Raw genomic sequence first — 21913 nt, 5'->3', positions numbered from 1 at the left:
TTGTCTCCAGCTGGCCGCGTTGCCATTGTCAAGATGGTGGTGCTCCCAAATTTTTTGTATTTATTCATGAACGTCCCCATCCCTCTTACAGCTCACTTCTTCTGCAGACTCCGCTCACTCATAATCACCTTTGTTTCGGCGGGACGGCATCCTAGAATTGCACATAATTTACTCACTCTCCCTCTGTCGCGTGACGGACTGAGTGCCCCGGATTTCAAACTCTACACCCTCAATGCCCATGCCAGCTTTCTTCACTTCTGGCTACACCCGATGCCTTTCCAGCCACATGCTGCGGTGGAGGCTGATCTCGCAGCCCCCTGGCTGCTCTTGACCACTCTTTTTGCCCCAGCAAAGCCCCCACACGGCGAGATTGACACAGTTGAGACTTTGCATTGGGCCTGGGATGGGCTCCGGAGATATTCCGGCTTTAGTATGCTCTCTGCAAATGCTATGCCCATCACACACTACCCGATATTCCCCCCTCAGCAGACGGTGGGTATGGTCAAACGTGCAGCTCGCTTGGGACTCTCTACGACGGTATCGGACCTTTATCCCAACACCACTTTCTTTTCTTTACCGGCTGAGTCCGGTCCCATGGACACTCTGCTTTATTATCAACTCAGAGCTCTCTGCAGGGTACTTCACCCCATGTTTCCTCAGCCCCCCTTCGATGGCTTGCCTTCACTTCCTTTATACTTCCCCCTCGCCCCATAAACTGTCACCAAGATTTACACCCTTGTGCTTGCAGACTCCTCTATCTCGACAGCGCCCGTGCAGCGGGGAGTGCAGACCTGGGCACCGAGCTCTCTCATGAGGACTGGCTGTACTGGTCTCTGGCAATGGTGTCTGGCACTGTGGCTGGTACCTGGGGCAAAGCCTTGCCCTCTCATAGTGGTCTCCTAAACAATAGGGACTCTGATGCTGAAATTCACTCAGCAGGTCCAGGAGGCCTGCAAGAAATTCATCCCAGCCAAATGCAGACTCCAAGAACTTCAGTTAGAATATAGCACGCTTTATCCAGCATGTATGCGTGTGATGATTGATGGGAACGCAATGATTTGTGGAGACCCAAAATAGTTTAATCAATTCTCAAAGGACGCATCACTGCATGACAAAGCAATGCTCTCTTGGGTTGGAGGATTCGGACGGTGCGGGTTCCTAGGTGCTGGAGACTGAAGTACCTTATGAAGCGATGAATGGAGGTGGGATGCACTCCCTGTGCAGCCTCATCGGGCATTTCATCAGGCTGGGCATCATTTACAGTACTGGTAACAGACAGAGGAATCCTGGGCTGCTACTGCCATTGTTGAGGATACATGTGTGCATTGCTGGGGGTGGGTGTGCGCTGACTAAAGACAGCTGATGATGGGTAATATTCATTCAATCCTGCAGTTAGTAGATATTCATGTCATGCTGTTTCTCTCATGATCTTCATGTTGCTTGCATGTTTTACTCGGAGGTGGGGACTGCCTGGTTACTGTGGGTGATATGGGTGGCAGAGGTGGTCCATGCAACACAATTGTCAAAATGCAATTATAGCACGTATTATGCATTACACATGGCCTTCTACACTCTTCATGAGTGGGGGATACTGGTGTGGCCACATTGGTCCCCATGTGTGTGCCGCATGACAGTATTTTGTTTTTTGTGGGTACAGTGTAGGGGGGGGTTAGAAAGGGTGGTGTTCTCACTCTATATGTTGTGGGGCCTCACGGTATGGATGAGGGGTGGATGTTTTTCAGTTCAATCAAATACTGCAAATACTGTGCAATTGCAATGGCTGCAGTCTGTTAAATGCACACCTGTTGCTGTGGAGAGATTTGCAAGGCCGCATGGCAGTGGTTGGTGACATGAGCTGGGCACCGGGTAGCACACTGACCCCTTCATAAATCAAGTTGCTCACATGGAATGCAAGGGGTCTCAATTGTCATGAAGTGCATATGGTAGTGGCATACTTGCAATAACATAAAATAGATGTAGCTATAGCTCAATGAGTGTCATAAAGTGCGTAATTGGAGGTGCATACTTGTGATGACATAAGAAAGATGTAGCTATATTACAGAGGACACACCTCACACCTGGAAGCAACATGTTAGCAAAGTGCAGAATGCAGGGCATTTGATGCTCTGCTGGTTTTACCTTCTGCACTAGAGGTTTGCTGCTTTGGGTTTTGGAGTAAAGCTACAGGAGTAGCATGTATGTTGTGGCGTGCAGGTCCGGGGTAATGACTTAAATTGCATGTAGAACCCCCAACCTAGATTACTTTAAGGGGCGACGCTGGTGTCCCTCAATGGCAGCCCAAGTTCTCCAGGAGATAGCAGCACAGCGAGGTTTACTAGATGTTTGGCATTTTAGGTGCCCTACAGCCAGAGGTTATACACACTACTCTACGGTGCACGATATTCACACACAAATTGACTTATGGCTGATGGCACGCAGCTTGATGCAACGAGTGCATGGTTCTGAACCCTGGGCACGCACAAACTCGGATCATGCACCAGTCCTGCTTGAGCTGGAGTTATGTAGCCCACGTTCAGCTGTATTCACTTGGCAGTTCCTGCAGTATTCCCTGCTGGGTACGGCATTGAAGGAGAAACTTGGACAGCGAATAGACCACATATTCTGTCTTAATATCGGCTTTGTAATTCAATTTTCAATGGTCTGGGAGACATATAAAGTCTATGTTAAAGGGGTCACTATTTTTAAGCATGCAGGAGTCCTTCGAGCCCTCCGAGTCAGGTTGGTGATGTTGGAGACAGAAATTGTGAAACTAGAACAGAGACACAGGGAAACGCCAGATCCAAGCCTACTGGGTGACATTCAGGCTGAGTTGAAAGACTATCATGGCACTGCGCAGAGTGAACTCAATCACCTGTGGAAGTATGCAACAGCATGAGTTTTCGGGGAGGGGGAGATATCAGGTGCCACTCTGACAGCACTCCTCCCCCCATATGGAAAGACAATACAATTCTTTTTTTTAAACATATTTTATTTAATTTTTCATTCTTTTTCAAGTTATAGGAACATGAATATGCATATTGTATTTCTCAGTACAGTGTAGGTAACATCTTACATTATATCCAATCCAATCTACATTATACAATGATCATTTCTTATTAAACTGCACAATACAGTATACAACACGTGTCGTCTTACAATGTTGTCATGTAAATGAAGTCAAATATGTGTTTAGAGGTAGAAAAGCATATCTACCTATTATCTAACCTACCTCATCCCCCCTCCCCCTCTTGTCTGGCTCTACTCCCAGTGGAACTCTGTTCTACATCTCCTATCCTGGGACCACCCTGTGCCCTTTATGGGCGTACATGTATGTGGGTTGCCAGGCCCTACTTGTCGCGTGTCTGCATTCTGGGATCGACGATATTGTGGGAGTTGACAGTGGACATTAATTCCATGCTAGTCATCAGGTATTCTGGGAACACGTGCAAGTTCGAGGGCCTTAAATGTCTCCAATAGTACATCCCATTCCATTGAGATTAGAGTCTTGCGTAAGCCTAGGGCTTTCTCGCGCCTAATAGCAGCACTTTCCACACCACCCCAGCGTACCACCTCACCATGCCAAACATAGACTGATGGGGCCTTCACCGACTTCCCCCGGATGGTGACAGCGCGTTTAGCAAGCAGCATCGCCAAGTCAATGAAGCAGGTTTGTACCTTCTGTGAATTAGGGCGGTGACGAACGCCAAATACACAGCCACCCAATGACTGTTCTATGAGAATTCCGGTAGTGGTTCTCAAGCTCTGGAGCGCCCCCTTCCAGAACTCAGCTAAAATGGGGCATGACCGTAACATATGTATAAGGTCGGCAGTTACTAGCCTACATCCAGGGCATCGATGCTCTCTTTCCGGGAATATGAACTGTAAACAATGTGGAGTGAGGTATGCCCTATGTAATATCATAGACTGTATGAATTTAAATTTGGCATTGCGGGACACCTTCCTGGGGTATTCCAGCAGCGAAGCCCATTCCTTGTCGGTGAGTTCTTTCTCGAGATCCTCGGACCACCTGTCATGTAGGGCAGACAGAGATATCCCAGCTTGTGCCCTCATGGCCCGATAAAGCCATCTGCAGACAATACAATTCTAACATTACAAGATGAACTGGGGATGTCATTGTATGCAGCTGATCACATTTCTGATTGGTTTTTCCAGTACTATGCAGACTTCTATACCTCAAGTCCTACGCAGGAGTAGGGAGCCACATTGGACTATCTTGTGCATGTTGCTATAAAAGGACTCTTTGGAGCACAGGAAACACCTTATGGCCCTTCTATTCCCTTCTGAGGTTATGGCGACTCTGAAAGAAATGCCTGGTGGCAAGGCACCTGGAACAGATGGGTTAACGGTAGCCTTTTACAATGCTTTTCAGGATCCACTAATTACTCAGGTGGTAACTCTCTGTGAGGAAATGGTAGAGGATGGTTACATTCCGCCCTCGATGTGTGAGGCACTACTGGTTACCGTCTTAAAGCTTGGAAAACCGTCTGACAGCTGTGCATCTTATAGGCCGCTATCGCTATTTAATGTTGACGCACAAATATACACAAAGGTATTTGGCAACAGATTGGCATCCTTGCTTGCGGGCAGAGTGGGCCCGAGCAGGACAGTTTTTTTTAACAGGTAGAACATTATCATATAACCTCCGGAAAGTATATGGTGCAATCCTGTATGTGGATCCAGAGGTGAAGGAAGCTGCTGTGTTCCTCGATGTAGAGAAGGCATTCAATTCAGTGGGATGGGGCTTCATGCTCGCAGTAATGAGGCATATTTGCATGGGAGAGGTCTTTATGCTCTTAGTACAGGTACTTTATACCAGACCGACAGCATGTCCACGGTTAGACGGTGAAGTTACAGACCCTATAGTCGTTACTAGGGGTACAAGGCAGGGATGTCCCTTGTCACCACTTCTATACGCTCTGGTGGTGAACCACTAGCTTGCGCTCCCAGAGAATTTCATGCCCATAGGGGCTTATGATTTCCACATTACAATATGGTCATGGGGGCGTGGCTTCGGCGCCAATGAGGATGGCCGCGGGAGCTCGGAGCTCCGCGCCTGGCCCAGCAATTATCCTGTTTTAAAATCGCACTGGACCCAGTAAAGTATCCCATCGCAGACCGGAGCGTCGGAGAACGGAATCGGCGACCTGAGTGCGGTCGGGGCCCGTCTGCAGCCGGCAGGAGCGGCGAATAGGGCATTGGCGATTCCTCGGAGAGCCCGAGAGTAATGGTGGCCGCCACTGCTATGACGGAGTAGACGGCCGACGTGCGAACAGCGAGTGCGGAAGGGACGGCGGCGGCTCCTGGGGACCCATTCCAGCGGCCTGCGGGGCCTCTACTCGGGGAGCTGTGGAGGTGGCGACTGGGGTGAGGTCTGCTACCCCTAAGACGCGGAGCTGAACCGGGAGCCCGGGTCTCAAGATGGCGGGGCTTGAGCCATAAGCACAACTGCTGAGGATGAGGCGACCCTGCTGAGGACACCGGTGGAGCTTGGCCGTGGGAGAGAGGTGGGCAGGAGCTCCTGTGCTGAGGACCGGCGGTCTTGTGGCGTACGGCTGGATGCGGAGGAGCTGGCCGGGAAGCAATGGCGGTGAGCGCAGCTGAGAGGAGCCGTCGCTTGGGGACTGAGAGGTGCCTAGCTGTCCGTACACCGCTGCGGAGTGGGAGTGTAGCAGGAGAGCAGCGGAAGCTGGAGTACACGGACAGCGGAGTACCGGTGAGTGGGGTGCGGCTGGCATGGACCCTCTGCGGTGGTGGTGGAAGCGGGGGGCCAGCGGGCCGCGCCCTGCAAGCCGGGGGAAGTGGACTGAGGTTCCTCGAAGCCTAGGGGGGCCTACAACTCGACCTCAGGTGCACTCGGGGGTGGCCCGACGCGGCCGGGAGACCGCCGCGCAGCGGTGAGACAGGGGGTGCCGTCTGTCACGCAGGAGACATTACTGATGCAGTAGCTGAATCTACGGGCAGGACATAACAGGTAGCGGGCCCAGCCTGCCTCCTAGCGCTGGTCAAGGTGGCTGTGTGGGGTGGCCTACGGAGTGGAGAGCGGGCATCTCGAGGCCAGACTGAGCCACTGCACGGGCTGCGGACACCAGGCTGCAGGTGGTAGACCACTGGGCATTGAGTGGGGAACAGCTATAACGGCCGCAGTGTCGCGAGCCGGACGGAGGCACTCAATTTTGGAGAGGCGCGGGGGAGCAGGTTGACGCGGCTCGCTGTGGGCACTGGCGCATAAACGAAAGAGGAAGGTGGATCGCAGGCTGGAAATTGGCGTGGGTTGCATACGGCGGGAGCGCTGGTGCGGGAAGACCTACTGGTTGTCGTAACCTCACTCAGCACGGCCGTCATACCGGAAGCCCTGTGGGATTGTGGCGCAAGTTTGGGATACGGCGAGGAATATTGCCGATCACGGGCTTGAAGGACACAGCCCCTTCAGGACGTGGATAGGCACACGCCCACATAAACATGGGCAAGCCAAAGGGGAAGCAGGAGGGGGCCGCGGACCCAGACACACAGGAACAGATAACGCAGGGACCTGCGGACTTGCAACAGCAGCTGGACCGCATCCTGGAGGCCATCTCCACGACACGAGACACGTTAAGGAAAGACATCGCCCAGGTGGCGACAGCACTTGGGTTGCTACGAGCGGACCACGCCAAACTCACAGATAGGGTGAAAGCCAATGAGGTCACGCTGCAGGAATTGGCACCGGCTCATGCAGCTTTGGAGAGCAAAATGGCGACCGCACTGGAGCGGATACAAACCCTGGAGAGAAGGACTGAGGAGGCGGAGGGCAGAAACAGGCGTAACAATATACGCGTGGTGGGCCTACCCGAAAAAATAGAAGGGAGCAACATGATAGGTTACTTGGAACCATGGTTGCGAATAATAGTGGCACCTGAGGGCCTCACCACCTTCTTCACTCTTGAGCGAGCTCATCGTGTCCCTGCACGACCCCCGCGACCGGGCTGCCCACCGAGGCCAGTGGTGGCACGGCTCCTGCACTATAAGGCCAGAGACCTCTTGCTTCAAAGGGCACGCCGAGATGGACCATTTGAAGTGGATAACAGTAAAGTAACCATATTTCCGGACTACACCTATGAGACTCAGCGGCTTAGAGCGTCCTTTCTATCTGTTAAGCGGGAACTCAGAGCTGAAGGAATACAATATTCCTTGCTATTGAGGGTCATACTAGATGGTACCACACATTTCTTTGGGACACCTGTAGAGGCATGGGAGTGGCTGGAAACCTATAAAGTGGGGACAGATTGTACGGAGCGCGATGCTGCGGAGCAACATAAGACTATGCAAGTCCAAAAGTCACAGCGCATACGCCGACGGCGACATGGCTCGCGGAGACCCTCGACTTCCCAAACCGGCGAAGAGAGGCAAGCGGCTCTACACGCGGTGAGAGCGCTCGCAGTGACTCATCAAAGTGCATCACAGCGGGGAACCAAATCTGAAGGGCATAAAACGTGTTCCGAGACGGAATTGTCAGAGGCGGACAGTATCCAGGGTCCGAAGATCACTCCCCACACAGCAGACGGTGTGTTGGATGCCTGAGCTGGAGCAGTTCAATTTGACTGATGGCGGCTGGGGCTCCCGGCTGTGATGGGTCACCGACCCTCTGGTATTACCCATGGGGGTCGGATACTTCGGACTTCCACTAAGGGGCCAAGGCGGCGGGGGCGAGGGGGCTGGCGTAGCTGCCTGTTGGACCGGAGTTGCACCCTACCAGCCCTTAAGGCACATCTGCAGTGGATACTGTGGAAAGTTGTTGCCTGTTGGGTTTGTTTAATTGTGTTTGGATGGGGACTGGTACCTTGCTGTTGGAACCTGTTCTAGGGAGAGGAGGGCGGGGAGGGCTGGGTATGTTGATTCACGGGGGGGACTGTTTGGTGTGGGTGTGTGCATGACACTGAGTGGAGGGGGATGGTCAATTAGCAATGGGGGCATTACCTGAATTGCTTTGCATCTCTTGGAATGTGCGTGGCCTGCATACAATGACAAGGAGACACAAAGTCCATGCGTATTTGGTTCGGAGGGGGGTTCAGATCGCCTTCCTCCAGGAGACCCATCTTACTGCAACAGAGGGGCTGGCGCTGCAACGCAGGTGGAGGGGACAGGCCTACTACACGACGTATTCAGCATATGCGAGAGGGGCATTAATATGGATCCGGGCTGGGGTTCCTTTTCAGGTTACGCGACAACTAGTGGATCAGGGGGTAGATATGTGGCGGTGGAGGGCTGACTCTACGGCAAGGACATCGCACTATGTAGCTTTTATGCACCAAACACTGACCAGGCTCACTTCTTTGAACATACATCGGGATCCCTGGCGCACTGTTTCACTAACCCTACATTAGTGGGCGGTGATTTTAATTCCTTGATGGATGTTGACCTGGATAGATCTCACCCTCCGCTAATAGACTCACCAGTGCGCAGATTGACTAAGTCTAGGGTGACTTGGCAAGACAGATGGGGATTGGTGGACATTTTGCGTAGTCAGCACCCCTGCGACCGGGATTACTCCTTTTTTTCAGCTGTCCACGAGCTCCACATGCGCATAGACGCAATACTGTGCTCGGGGTCGGTGGCTCCACTGGTGGGGCGCTCAGAATATCTTACCAGGACGTTATCGGACCACAATCCGTTGTTGATATCTCTTAATTGGGAGTCGGCAAGATCGTCCATTCCGACATGGCGGCTGCGCCCGGAAGCTCTGGAGGACCAGGTCTACCAAGCTGCAATACGAGAAGGCGTAGAACAATTCTTTGCAGTTAATGCGGGCACAGCGTCAACCAGAGCAGTATAATGGGACGCATTTAAGGTTGTGACCCGAGGGCTATGTATTAGCAAGTCTGCGGGGATGCGAAAGGCATTACTGGATGACATAGTCAAGGCGGAAGGGAAGCTGAGGGTGTTAGAACAGCAGAGACCTAGGCAACAGGAGCTGCACACACAACTATTGGTGGCTAAAGAACAGGTGGCAGTGGAGGTAGAAAGGTTACGCAGCTTTGATTACAAGAAGTACAGTGAGAAGACCCACGCGGAGGGAGCACTATTGGCATGGCTGGCGGACCCGAGGTGGTGTATACCCAACATGGGATCATGAAATGCTTTCGGAACTATTATGAGGTGCTGTATGAAAGTGGCTTGCAGGAGAACAGCGACAGGCTGGTGGCATACCTGGAGGTCCTTGGTCTCAAGGACTCCTTTTAAACATTGTACCTAGGGATTGTGGTACCCTTTCCCCATGCTTCGCACGCACAGATTTTGATCATTTTTAGTTACATTCTGAGTACATTGGTTACTTTCAGGTGTGCAGATCCACCCACATTTATATTTCATACCTGGAGGAAAGCCAGGTTCCACGAGTGGAGGAAGACCAGGCTAAGTTACTAGGAGGGGACATTACATTGGCTGAAGTGCGCAGTGCCATCAAACACATGGCTCGGAATAAAACTCCGGGGGCAGACTGGCTCCCTGTAGAGTTTTATGTACAATACATAGATCTTCTTGCCCCGGGACTCCTAGAGGTCTATAAGGAGGCTAAAGAACTAGGTCATCTGCCTTCCTCTATGCGGGAAGTGTTGATTATCCCCCTCATGAAGCCGGGCAGGAGCAGCGTGGATGTCACATCTTATAGGCCGTTGTCTATGTTGACAACGGACTATAAGATCATGAGCAAGATTTTGGCGAATAGGCTCCTGCCATATATGACCACCCTTGTACATTCGGATCAGGCTGGATTTCGACGAATATCCGCCGGCTTCTGGGGATATTAGGTACGGACCATCGGGGGTTGGATACCCCAGCGGTGCTCTCCGTTGATATAGAAAAGGCCTTCGATAGCCTAGAATGGCACTATCTTTATGCAGTGCTGGACAAGTTTGGTCTGGGCCCGCACTTTGGGACTTGGGTCAAGGTTCTCTACACATCGGCGTTGGCGAGAGTGCGGCTGGGGCGACTGATATCATACCAATATCCGGTCGAGCGCGGGACGAGGCAGGGGTGCTCGCTCTCCCCGCTTCTGTTTGCTTTGGCAATAGAACCCCTGGCTATTCAAGCGAGGTCGGGCCGATGCTTTGATGGGCTTTGGTGGAATGCCATGCCGCACCGCATCTCGTTGTACGCAGATGATCTCCTACTGTATCTGGAGAACACAGGGGCAGCACTGCGAGATGCAGTCACACTGTTGGCTCGGTTTGGAGACCTTTCAGGGCTCAAGGTGAACTGGACGAACACTAGCCTACTGCCAGTCCGCCCGAGTGCGGAGATCCCAACTCTCCCCCGGGAAATACGATGGGAACCAAGCTGCATTACATATCTAGGAGTTCGGATATACCACGATGCCGCGAATGTTCTGGAGGGGAACGTAGGATGGTGCATACGGGCCCTGAAGGGTAGTATGGCGTTCTGGTCCACGCTGCCGCTATCAGTACTGGGAAGGGTAGCCTTGCTTAAAATGGTGGCGTTACTGCGGCTCCTTTACTACTTCCGGACACTTCCGGTATGGATTCCGCCAGCAGTGTTCAGAGAGCTGAGATCAATGGTCGTAAGCTTTCTGTGGGGTGCAGGCAGGTGACGGGTTGTCCTGGACAAATTGCTGCGACCTAAACTGGAAGGGGGGCTGGCGGTCCCGGACTTTCAAAATTACTACCTGGCGGCACAGCTGCAGGTTCTTACACAGGCGGTCGCTGTGGAGTTCCGGGGCCCTGACCGAGTGCAAGGCACAGGGATACAGAGACATGTTCTCTCGTATATAATACTGCAGCAAGCGCTTCACCCTAGGGACCTATCCCTGGAGGAAACCACGCTGAGGGCGTGCTGGAACCGCAGTCAATGCAAGGCGGGAGTGCTGCATCCGTACGCGCCGGAGATCCCGCTGGGGATGCTGACTGCGCTTCCCCACGGAGTGACTGGTCTGTTCTCGAGGACTGGAAGAAGCTGGGCATCCAGATGGTGGGGGACCTGTATGAGGAAGGTGAATTGCTGATGTTTGAGGCACTACGAGACAGATTTGGCCTGCCGCTGGGCGACTTTCTAGTCATGCTGCGGTGGTGGCGGCGATCAGGAAACATTGGAAGGGGGGCCACACCGAGCCATCAACGACGCTGGCATGTCAATATGTAGTGATGGCGGCGGGGACTGTGAAGGCCGTCACCTGCCTCCACTCCAGGATACTACGAGAGGGGCTGCAGCCGCTGACAGACTTAAAAAATAAATGGGAGGAGGGGATAGGTAAACCCATACCATATACGACATGGGGGAGTATAATGCAACGAGCATGGAAAGGTACACGGAACGCGAGGCTGCAATTGATACAGTTTTTTATCCTACACCGGGGGTACCTGACGCCAGGCAGAATCCAGAAATACTTTCAGGTGCACGATGCGGCATGCCCCAGGTGCTTAGAGGGGGGGGGGCGGACCTGGAGCATATGCTCTGGCATTGCCCGAGATTGGGAGATTACTGGATTCAAGTCGGCGAACTGCTAAACGAAGTCACCAGCAGGGAGCTCACTTACGATATGGCCACGTGTTTGCTGCTTTAGTTCCCCCATACACCTAAGACGAAATTAACTAGTACATTTATAGATTTGTGGCTCATCTTAGCGTAGAGAGAGATAACATTACAATGGAAGTCGAAGGAGGGCCCGTCCTACCAGCGATGGAAGGCGGAACTTCTCAAATGGGCGAAGTGTGAGAGTGCAGTCAGGTTGAGGTATTCACAACGTTCAGGTCAGGAAAAGATTTTGGAACATGCAAGGGCATGGGAGTTGTTAACGCAGATAGTATCTGCTCCGCCACATGAAGATGATGATTAGGAACAGAGAGGCGCGCTTTCCAATTGCGGGCACCCTCAAAAGGCTGACCCGCGGATGTTGACCACGAAACACTTGATATATCCACATGAATATGCACACCCACACCGCCGGGGGGGAGGAAGGGGAACACAACTGTTGAGGTTTGTTGGGACACTGTTGAATGGGCGAGTACTGATCGAGTATATAGCATACTGCGGTCCTGCTGCATGATGATTGTTACTTTCATGGCCATGGGATTGCGGGCTATTGGGGAGAAAATAGAAAAGACTGTAAACTTATGTTAGAATGGGGCCTTGTGGGTCAATATTTGTTTTCATTTTTATTTTTAAATGTTTGAATTTAGCTCCTACTGAACATCAACTTCACATGGAGGTCATCTCACTTAAATCTGCTAAAACTCACCTTTTGTTTTTCCACTCCGAAGAATTATCATTTCACATGGTTCACCATTCAATAAAGAGCCATATATATGAAAAAAAAAAAAAAAAAAAAAAGAAAAGACTGTAAACTTTTGATATTGCATACAACTGTACTGTGATACTATACTTTCTCCACAGTCGCTAATAAACAGTTTGCAAAAAAAAATTACACTCTGGTCATTTTTGCTTACGCACATAACACCTTTTTATATGTATGCGACCCAGAGCGTAACTTGTCACCAATTCTTTGAGAGGTAATGCTCCTCGGCGGGCACTACGGTTTGTGCTTAAATTGGGACAAGCCTTTAATATTCCCCCTCACAAATTGAGTGCCATTGGAGTGCCCACTACAGTGGACCATGGACTCAGTGCGCTACTTGGGAATTCAGGTACACACTGACCTGACAGTGGCACACTGGAAAACTATGGTAAGGTAGTGCAGAAACTCTCAAAAGCCGTGGAACGCTAGATACGGCTTTCACTATTGCTCACTAACGGTGCAGCATTAATGAAACCGTTGGTACTACCACAGCTCCTGTTTGCCAATATTCTAATTTGCTTGCTAAAGGAAGTGTTTCACAACTTATGAATAATTCTAACTAGATTGACATGAGCTGGAAATAAGCTGCAGGTGCCTTGGAATGTCCTTACCTATCCAACATGGGGGGGCTGAATGGTCCAGATCCGGAAGATATAACCATGCTGCACAATGAATGTATGCTCACTACTGGTTACGTGAGCCAAAGCATCTACCACATCTCTGGCTCGAAAAAGATGCAGCTTCTCCATTGTCACTTCCACAAATACTGCTTGAGAAGCCCACTTGACGACGTAATGTTCTCTACATTTTTAAATACAACACCGTATTCTTGGCAAAGGCTGCTGGAAGGACAGGCCCGCTCTCTCCTTTACTAGCCCAATATCCCATTAGGGAGTTGTACGTGATTTTCCCTAGGCCAGAAAGGAGGCAGAGCGAGTGCCCCACAGGGAGTGGGGTTTAACAGCGTGGTTGATTTTTTGGGGGTTGGGAGTAATTTATACATGGAATCAGGTTGGAGTGCAGGGTGCTGAACTATCCATGCTAGCTCAATTTCACTATTTCAGATCTCGACATGTGACGCGTGCCTTACTGGGGGAGGACCTACTTGAAACCCCCAAATCGCCAGCATTAACATATCTGCTGCAAACAAAAACACTGCAGCGCCTTATAGCTAAGCTTTATGCAATTGCACAGGAGGCGTGCAGGCCTGGGATCTCAAAGGTTAGATTGGAATGGCAGAGTGAACTGAAAGGTGCTCTCAGTGACAAAAAATGGACATACTGTTATTTTGTGGTGCCATCTGTCTCATTGAATAGTAGGCATCGGCGGATCCACTTTAAATGTATTAATAGAGTGTATTACACACCAGCTCGTTTGTATCGCTGTGGGTTACAGGATAGTGTGTACTGTAAACGTTGTGGGGCAGACGATGCAGTTTGAGCATCTGGCATGGTTTGCCCAGGTATACAGCCGTTCTGGCAGGTAGTGCAAGCATATCCTGAGGAGATTATAGATGAGAGAATGGAGATGACACCTCTAATTGTCTTGCTAGGTTATGATAGGGGATACTGGCTGGTACGTGGCTTTTGGTTTCCATAGCCTTGCTGTTAGTACGGAGCAGAATAGCACTGAGGTGGGCACGTGGTCAGGTCCCAACATTACAGGAATGTCATGAGGACATGACATACTGCAATACACAGGGGCATATGACCAAGGAGTAAACGCCGCCTTAGCGGCACCTTTCCGAAGGTTCAGCAGTGATATTTTCATTGCCATATGTAAAAGCTGTCGCTAACCTTTGTTAGCGGCAGTTTTCCGGTGAAAATGTCCACAGAAAAGATTGCCACTTCTGTTAGAGATAATGACATGCAAGGGAGGCGTTCCCGTGCAAAAACGGCCGCTAACCCCACTTTGCGATATTTACAAGGAAATTCTTGAAGGTAGGATGACCAAACAAACTGCCTCTAACTACAGTTAGAGGCAGTTTTTTTTAAGAACAGAAAATAGCTAGTCTTAAAAATGGAGTTAACACCTGGAGCCTCATTTCAGCAGGTTTTGGTGCTGGACAGCGCTGCAAGCAATGTTGCTGCGCTGCCCTGCGACAAATCCTCAGGGCAGGAATGAGCACCATCAATAAGAAAGTGCACATTCCTGGGCCTCAGTCGTGAAAAGTGTTGCAGCACTCCAACAAGACTGCTTTGCAACACTTTTCACTACGCCCTTCTTGTGACAACATGGATGCACTGTATTCACTGGACAGCGCTCCATGACGCAAGTAATGACAGATAAGTCTGGAATCCTGACGTATCTGTATGCGCTAAAGTCACGCTTTGCTGCAGTTATGTCACAAGCACGATGCAACTCCAGCACTGCATGGGGCCAGCCTAGCCATGTGGCACTGTGTCACCCCTATGCCTGCCGTCAGTTAAGCGTAAGGGACTGATGCAGTGTCGACTTAAATTGTTGTAGTAAAATCTGAAGGATTTCACTGTGCCATTCCTATGAGGTCTTGTCGCGTGGTAACGCACACCCTGCATACATCATACCTAATGCAGGTATGATGTGGCACAGGGCTTCACAAAGTCATGCATATGCCTACATGCGTCACTTTGCAAATACAGTGCAACATGGTGCTAGATTTTGCCTGGTCTTTTCTTGAGGGGTGCAAGGGTGTCGGCGCAGTTGGAGATCCATCGGTGGCAGCTGCGCACTGCCGTGTTATTGCCTGTAAGCGTTGGCGGAGTGGTTGAGCTGAGGGAGTGGACAAGAAGTTCTTTGGTGGTCTTGATCGAGCTGCGAGGGGGGGCGATGATGGCGATGGTGTACGGTGGGCATGGTGAAGACGTGATGTATACAATGATGGTCGGTCCAGGAGAGTCCGGTGGTGTGACTGTAGTTGACGTTCCCGCTGGCGGAGGAGACATGCTTGACCATGTGTCCTGCTATGTGGCTTGCTGCGGTGACTAGCTGCTTGATTCTGATGTTGGCGAGCTTCCCCAGGAAGGGATGGTGTTCTGGTCACGTGGGTTGTCTAGGTGGAAGTAGAGTTCACCGAGTAGGATGTCGTGGGTAGATGGGTGAGCCTGGGGTGCAATGAATGTGGTCTAAAATGGTATCAGAGAATGGGGGTCCATGGCCCTGGGGGGGCGGCAGATATGGGTGCAGCAGAGGATGGGGTTGGGGTTGGTCCAGATCTGGAAGTTTGAGGTGTTCCACGGTCACCTTTGGGTCATTAGAGTGCATGGCCAGACGTGTGCTTCCGTAGGTGATGGCAATACTTCCTCCTGGACGGCCAGGGTGGTCCTTGCGGGTGATTTAATAGCTGTCAGTGATGGCGATGGCAATGTCTGGTCCGGAGCAGAGCTGGTCCTGGCAGGCGATGTGATGTCCAGGGTTGATGGCGAGGAGGGTGCTGGCGTTGTAGCAGTGGAGTGTCCGAGAGGAATGTGCCTTGGTGCTGAGCGCGGTCCAGGGGGAGACGGACGCAGACGGGCTTGGCTATGGCTTCCCTTTGGCATGGGAGACATCCATTACAACGCATGCATTACATCATAATGCCATTACAACGCAATGACAACAACGCAGGTGCCTTAACATCGCATTACATTCCAAAGCATTGTGAGCTTAGTAATGGTGTTTTTTTAGTTTTAGGGTGGGTATGAGTTTCGGGGGACAGAGTTGAAATTTGGGGTGTATTATGGGGTAAAATATGAAATTTGGGGGGTGTTTTGGGGTCAAATATAAATTTTAGGGTGTGGTTCAAGGGGTCAAAGATGAATTTTAGGGTTTAGGGTGTGTTTTGGGGTGCAAGGGTTAGTTTTAGGGTTGCACTCACTGAAGTGGGAATAGTAATGTTTTCATCTTCGCTATCCTGCACTTTCCCTACTGTTGCAATATGCATAGTATTAGAATGCATTGTAATGGAATGCGATGTAATGTTATCCATTGTAAAGTCATATATACCTTTGGCACATCAGTGGAATGCCCGCTGCGCATAGGCACACAGCTCCCGCCATAGAGAAGTGCTGCAGCGGGGACTGGACAGCTGGGAGGTGGGAAGGGTGCGATGGGGATGTGGGGGTGTGAGTGAGCAGGTGTTGTAAATATTTAAATGAAAGACATCTTACCTCGAGGCCCGATCCCATGTCTTTGTTGCTGTTGCTCCTGCTCTCCTGAGTCTGGTTGGAAGCAGTGGGATGATGCTCTTCCATCATTGCGGATGAGCCGCCACTGGGAGTGCGTCACACTTGGTGCTAGGCCTGGGCGACTCGAACCACGGTTCTCCTCTGCTACGCATCCAACCTTCTCCTTACCTGGACATTGACACCGTGGTGCAATCAGCTGCACTCTCTCCATATTTATGACTCAGCCAGCAGGAAGCTCATCCAGGTTGGATTTTGCAAGCCTGGGTACAGCAGTCACTGTCAAGTCTGCAGGGGTACCTCCCGATGCCGGAGATGCAGCAGGGTCCCCTAAGGCGTTAAGTTGCAGTGCTCACGTCACACAAGTTTGGCACAACACAGGGGCCTCACCCCCTGAAGCGTCCAGCCAGCACAAATTCATCCGGCCTGCGATGCAGAGAGGCGCCGTCCACCGTTGGTAATCCCCTCCGTGCAACCCGGTGTAGGGTGGATCTTAGTATGTGATGCAGACCTCCCCACGTTGGTGTGCAAGAGCGCCTCTACCATTTTCAGCTCCAAGGGGCTCAAGACGGTCTTCTCACACAGGTCAGCAATGTGTTTCCATGCGCCCTGGCAGACTTCAACACCAGGTAAGGGTGACCGCCGCACCATAATGTCTACCACCATGGCTCATCCACTCCACAGCATCACCGCATCCCACTCAAGGCTCCAGACGCAGGTCCAGCGAGGCATCCAGGCTCGAGGCGCAGGACCAACGAGGCATCCAGGCTCCAGACTCAGGACCAGCAAGGCCTAGGGGCCCCACGGACTGTCCGGGTTTTCAAGGTTTTGGATGCCATGGTGTTGCGAAGAGTGCGCAATGAGAAGTGATGCATCACTGGTGCTGCGCCGCGATGCACCTCTTTTCATTGATGTAGCCCTGCATTTTCTCTTCCCCTGAGACTCAGGCTGGTCATCCTGGATGTTGGGGGGCTTAAGGTGGTTGTTGATTTGTGCTGCACTTGGCCTTGCCTGCTCCAAACTGCATTCCTTTGTTTTTTTGCCTATTTTTCATTGGAGGTCGACTAATAGGCTATTTTTCGCTATATAGGCAAAAAAAAACTCACATTGGGCTGACTAACATGCGTTTTTTTGCCGTTACTGGGCCTTTAGTTAGTTTTCGCCCAAGAATGCTAGAATTCCTATCTCCATCACGCTAATGTTACTGGCAGTTTTTACCGCAGATCCTCGAAGCTATCACCATGTAGCAACGTCTTGTAAATACCTTGCTAACAAGGCAAACGTTTTCAGCGGTACGCGGTGGTATGAAAACTGCCGCTAACTAGCGCTACCGGTGGTTATCGCCAGTCCTTGTACATATGCCCCACAGTCTGATGTTTACCGTAACTTGTTACCGCCGTGTAGTCACCCAAAATACATTGGAGACCGCAAGACTGGGGTTTAGGGGAACTTGTGACACGTCGATTGCGAAAGCTCTCAAGTGGTTTGCTATAGGTACACTGCTCTGTACCATGTTAGCCTGTTATAAACGTATGAAAGCCTGCTCTTCTGTATCACTCAGCCAAGTGATGTACATATTGGTTATAACTGATCGATGCCATGTCGATTGTCTGTTTGTCATTATTATCTGTACGGTTGTAAAATTTTAAAATGGAGTTAAAAAAAATGAGGGTAGGCCACCTTTATGTCACAAATTGAGAGCATATCATCAAGTACGCCCCAAAATATGTCTCAGATGGACCACTATGACTGAAATAGCCAGCAGATTGGCATAAAAAGATGAAGGTCCCATATGATACATTTATGTTCGATCTAAATCAGAACTCTAATTTTGCAGTAAACACAAACTTGGTAAAAAGAAATTGCCTTTAGGTAGTGGTATTTACCAGCGTGCAGCTACTGTTACGAATAGCACATACCACATAATAAATGCAATAACAATTCTAGGCTGTATTACGTGGCTAATATTAACTGGTGAATTCATCACCCCTCTCCCACATTTTCAGAACTGGCCTTCAGCAACGGGGACAAATGGAAGCAGCTCCGACGATTCGCAGTGTCCGTTTTGGGACAGTTTGGAATGGGGAAGAGCACCATGGAGGAGAGAATCCAGGAAGAAGTCCAATTTTTAATTAAATTCTTCCGAGAAAGAAAAGGTTGGTTATTAAAATTGTAGTGCAAGAGTTTTGTCAACCCCTGTTGTTTTTGGTTGTTATTTCAAGAAAAAATAGATTGTGATAACGAATAGCATGCTTTCATCTATCATATTTTGATTCAGAGACATCATCATTGCTCACAAGTGACACACTGGGCCATCTTCCCCCTGAAACTCCTGGTTCGATTTACATTTTCAGACGGAAATATTTAAAATGCGACATATTTGCAATGTTTCTCTATGAGCACGCGCCATCCTGAGTGAAGCAATAGGATAGCAAGTATCACAAAAATCAAAAAGTCCTGATTGTTGTATTGAAATGTTGTATTCTGAGCATGTCATCATGTCTTATTTGTTTTGTATAAGGAGGCAGGCTGGTTGCTGTTGCTGTTGCTGATAATCAGTGGAGTGCATGGTGGCAGATTGGGGGGAGTGGGGGGCAGGGCTTTAAGTGGGCCGAGTATTGCTGGTGCTTAGTACTCGCAGTTCCAAAAAGCAGGAGCTGAAACGGGTCCCCGTCGGGCTCACCATTTTTGCCCTCAGTGTGAAAAATAAATCTTAACTCTGCAGCAGGTCCGCCCTTCACTGCCTTTGAGTTAACTTCAAAGAGACTCGTTATAGTCCTTTTACATTATCATCATTTCAGCAGTACGGAAGTGTTTTCAATATTAATGGCAACAAAGCCACAGTTGTTGCTTATATAGCTTATGCAACAGACAGCCTTTACAAAGCCAATAGCCCCAGCTTGTTGTAGGTAACCTTACTTTTTGTATTATATATCAGGATAAAATAACAGAAGCGGCAAAATGCCAGTCAGGCGGCACACTACGCTAAGCACAGATTTTTAGCGGACGTACTGCATCGGCCACGCCCCTGAGAGAGCGCAAACTGATTTAATTGTATGAGTACATCACACTTACCTGTAGTAAGCACAAAACATGAAGAGAAATGCCATGAGTGCTAATAGTATCTGAAATATTCTAAATGTATAGCTAATATAGAGATTTAAGTAGAAGTGGAACTAATACAGAAATGTGTGACATTATATGACTTTATTAGATGTGATTATTTTTGAATCCATGTCGTGAAGCTGATAAAACATAAGGTGGTATGTGGTTAAGAGCAGAACGTGGTAGGCCTCAGGGCCAGAGCTGGAGCTAAAAGGGAAGGTGTCTCTTTTCACGACACAGATTGTTTTAACGTTTTTGGTCATTGCATAAATGGGCCAGGATTTATAAAAATGTTTACTGAATAATAAAATAAGAGTATTAACATGCTTTAATTAAATGAAGAAGTTGAGTGCTATAATCATAATGAGAAATATTGTAGGCCTGAAATGTTTTAGCATTGATTTACACGTACATGTCTGGGCTGAGAAATGTTGCAAGCCTTTTTAGAAGTCTATGAGAGTTGGGTTCTTGGCGGCAGATATCTGTCTGCAACAGGAAAGGGGGGATCCAATTATAAATGAATGAATAGAGGTCTGTTCAGTGGACGGCCCAGACATGGAGGAGGGTTCTGGAATGTTTAAGGGGTATCGGCGGGCCGGAGAAGAGACTGAGAAGCAAGGTCAACTCTAACGTCTGAGGCCCAATACAAAGCATCATGGAAAAAGCCTGAAGTTGCACCACGTGAGAGGCGTTTCGCAAGGGGCGTCTCAAATGTTGTTGACTGTTTTGTATTAGGGACAGCACCCCTGGGTGGAGTTAGAGCAGAGACCTGAGGACCCTTTAGAGAGCGGATGGGTAGGCAGTGAGGGGTCATGACTGGAGAACTTTAGGTTTTCACCAAGAGACTTAGAGTGGGTGACTTCCCTTGGGGGTCATTCATTGCTGACACCTTTGTTAGGTTGGGATTTGGTTAAGTAGGGATACCATCTAGAACAGGGTAGGGACGCCTAACCTGTGTTTGTTTTCCTCCAATCTAAATGAAGGAGCGATATGCGTCTATGCTGATAGCTTTACTATTTTTAGAACTTGTGTTAGTGATTTCTGTTGCTCGTCTGAGGGCTTTTCGAGAGCACATGTATGTAATTGGACCTGTGTATCTCGTGAATCTCATTCTGAGATGTCTGTATTTGCAGCTCATTATATCTTTACAATAAACTTTTGAAACCTAGAAGTTGTCCGTGATCTTTGAGAGTAGAGTCCTTTATTGGGTGAACTAACTTGCAGATAGGTGTACTGTTTTCTTCCAAGACAGGCAACAAAGGTTCAGTCGACCAGATCGAGGTTTGGATCAATAGATATAAGGTATCGATCAAAATCTCGCCCTTTCAGTTGGTAGCTATAGAGGATGGTTGCCTTCTTGAGGACGGTGACCTAGGCCAGGTTAGCTTACCCCAAGGCCCCTAGAAATCGATGATCGGAAGAACAGCCCGCAGAAGAAGATCCGGATGACGTGAGACAGAAAAAGCAGCAGTATCGGTCGAGAGTGAGTATAAAGGGTTATGCGTGTTAGATTGCGGTGTTTTGTATTGTATTTATGTTGTAATGTTTGGCGGAGTTGAATGTCTGTAGAGTGACTGTGGAACAGGTTGTGAGCGCGCGCAACCGGTGAAAATCTTAAGTTCAAGGAGAGCTTAAGTGGTTCGGGTGTATCGGACACCTAGAGTAATTGTCAACTAGTGTGAAGGGGGTCATGAGGTACCATTGATCACCCGAGAGACCGAGATAGGGGGAACGTAAGAGTGAGTGCGTGAGTAACGGACGCTGGTCGGAAGTTACTGTGTGTGTAAGCAACCTATCAGAGAGACGATAGACATCTCGTCAGTTGTGTTGACAATTACAGATAGACTGTGGACGTACAGTCGAGAGAAGTGACCGCTTGGTTGGAAGTAGTCATTTTTCGGTGTATGAATGGGACGCATGCATAACCGGGAGACGAGTTGAGAAAGGAGGGGTGCTGCTGCGAAGCGGAGAAAAGTGACGTCAGGTGGTGTCGCGACGTGATTGGCCGACAGGAGAAAGACCGCGCTGTGATAGGCCAAGCTAGCAAAGCCGCGACAGGATTGGTGGATTGTCATCAGGAAGTAAACAGAGTAGCGAGGCTGGATTTTGTGCGCATAATTATGAAGTGTTTTAAATGGTTGAAAGCGCTGTTTAGGAAAGAGAAGGGAGGATCGTATGAAGGGGAAGAAGCCCCGCCGGAGGGTACGCCAGCTCGTTATATGGCAGTAAATGTTGGGTTGCATACGATCCTTTGGATATCAGAGTGGAGTAAGATTACTGAAGGAAATGAGGAACTGACGTTCCCGAAGTACGGGACGTTCAGATTAGAGGTGTTACATCGATTGAAATCAGTCATGACCTC

The 21913-nt window shown here is 49.7% G+C and overlaps 1 protein-coding gene across 1 annotated transcript in view; it reads left to right on the top strand.

Annotated features, from left to right (window-relative positions):
• LOC144782820 (cytochrome P450 2F2-like) overlaps nucleotides 1–21913 on the top strand; it is a 280070-nt gene that overhangs the window by 75223 nt on the left and 182934 nt on the right. Inside the window, exon 4 of the mRNA XM_078662098.1 lies at nucleotides 18453–18602. Within this exon, the coding sequence (XP_078518224.1) occupies nucleotides 18453–18602 (150 nt within the window). The remainder of the gene's footprint in view (nucleotides 1–18452; nucleotides 18603–21913) is intronic.

This window comes from Lissotriton helveticus, chromosome 9, assembly GCF_964261635.1.
Source record: "Lissotriton helveticus chromosome 9, aLisHel1.1, whole genome shotgun sequence".
Taxonomy (NCBI): Eukaryota; Metazoa; Chordata; class Amphibia; order Caudata; family Salamandridae; genus Lissotriton; species Lissotriton helveticus.
Note: the sequence above shows the minus strand (reverse complement) of the source record. Positions and strands in the feature narration are given on the sequence as shown.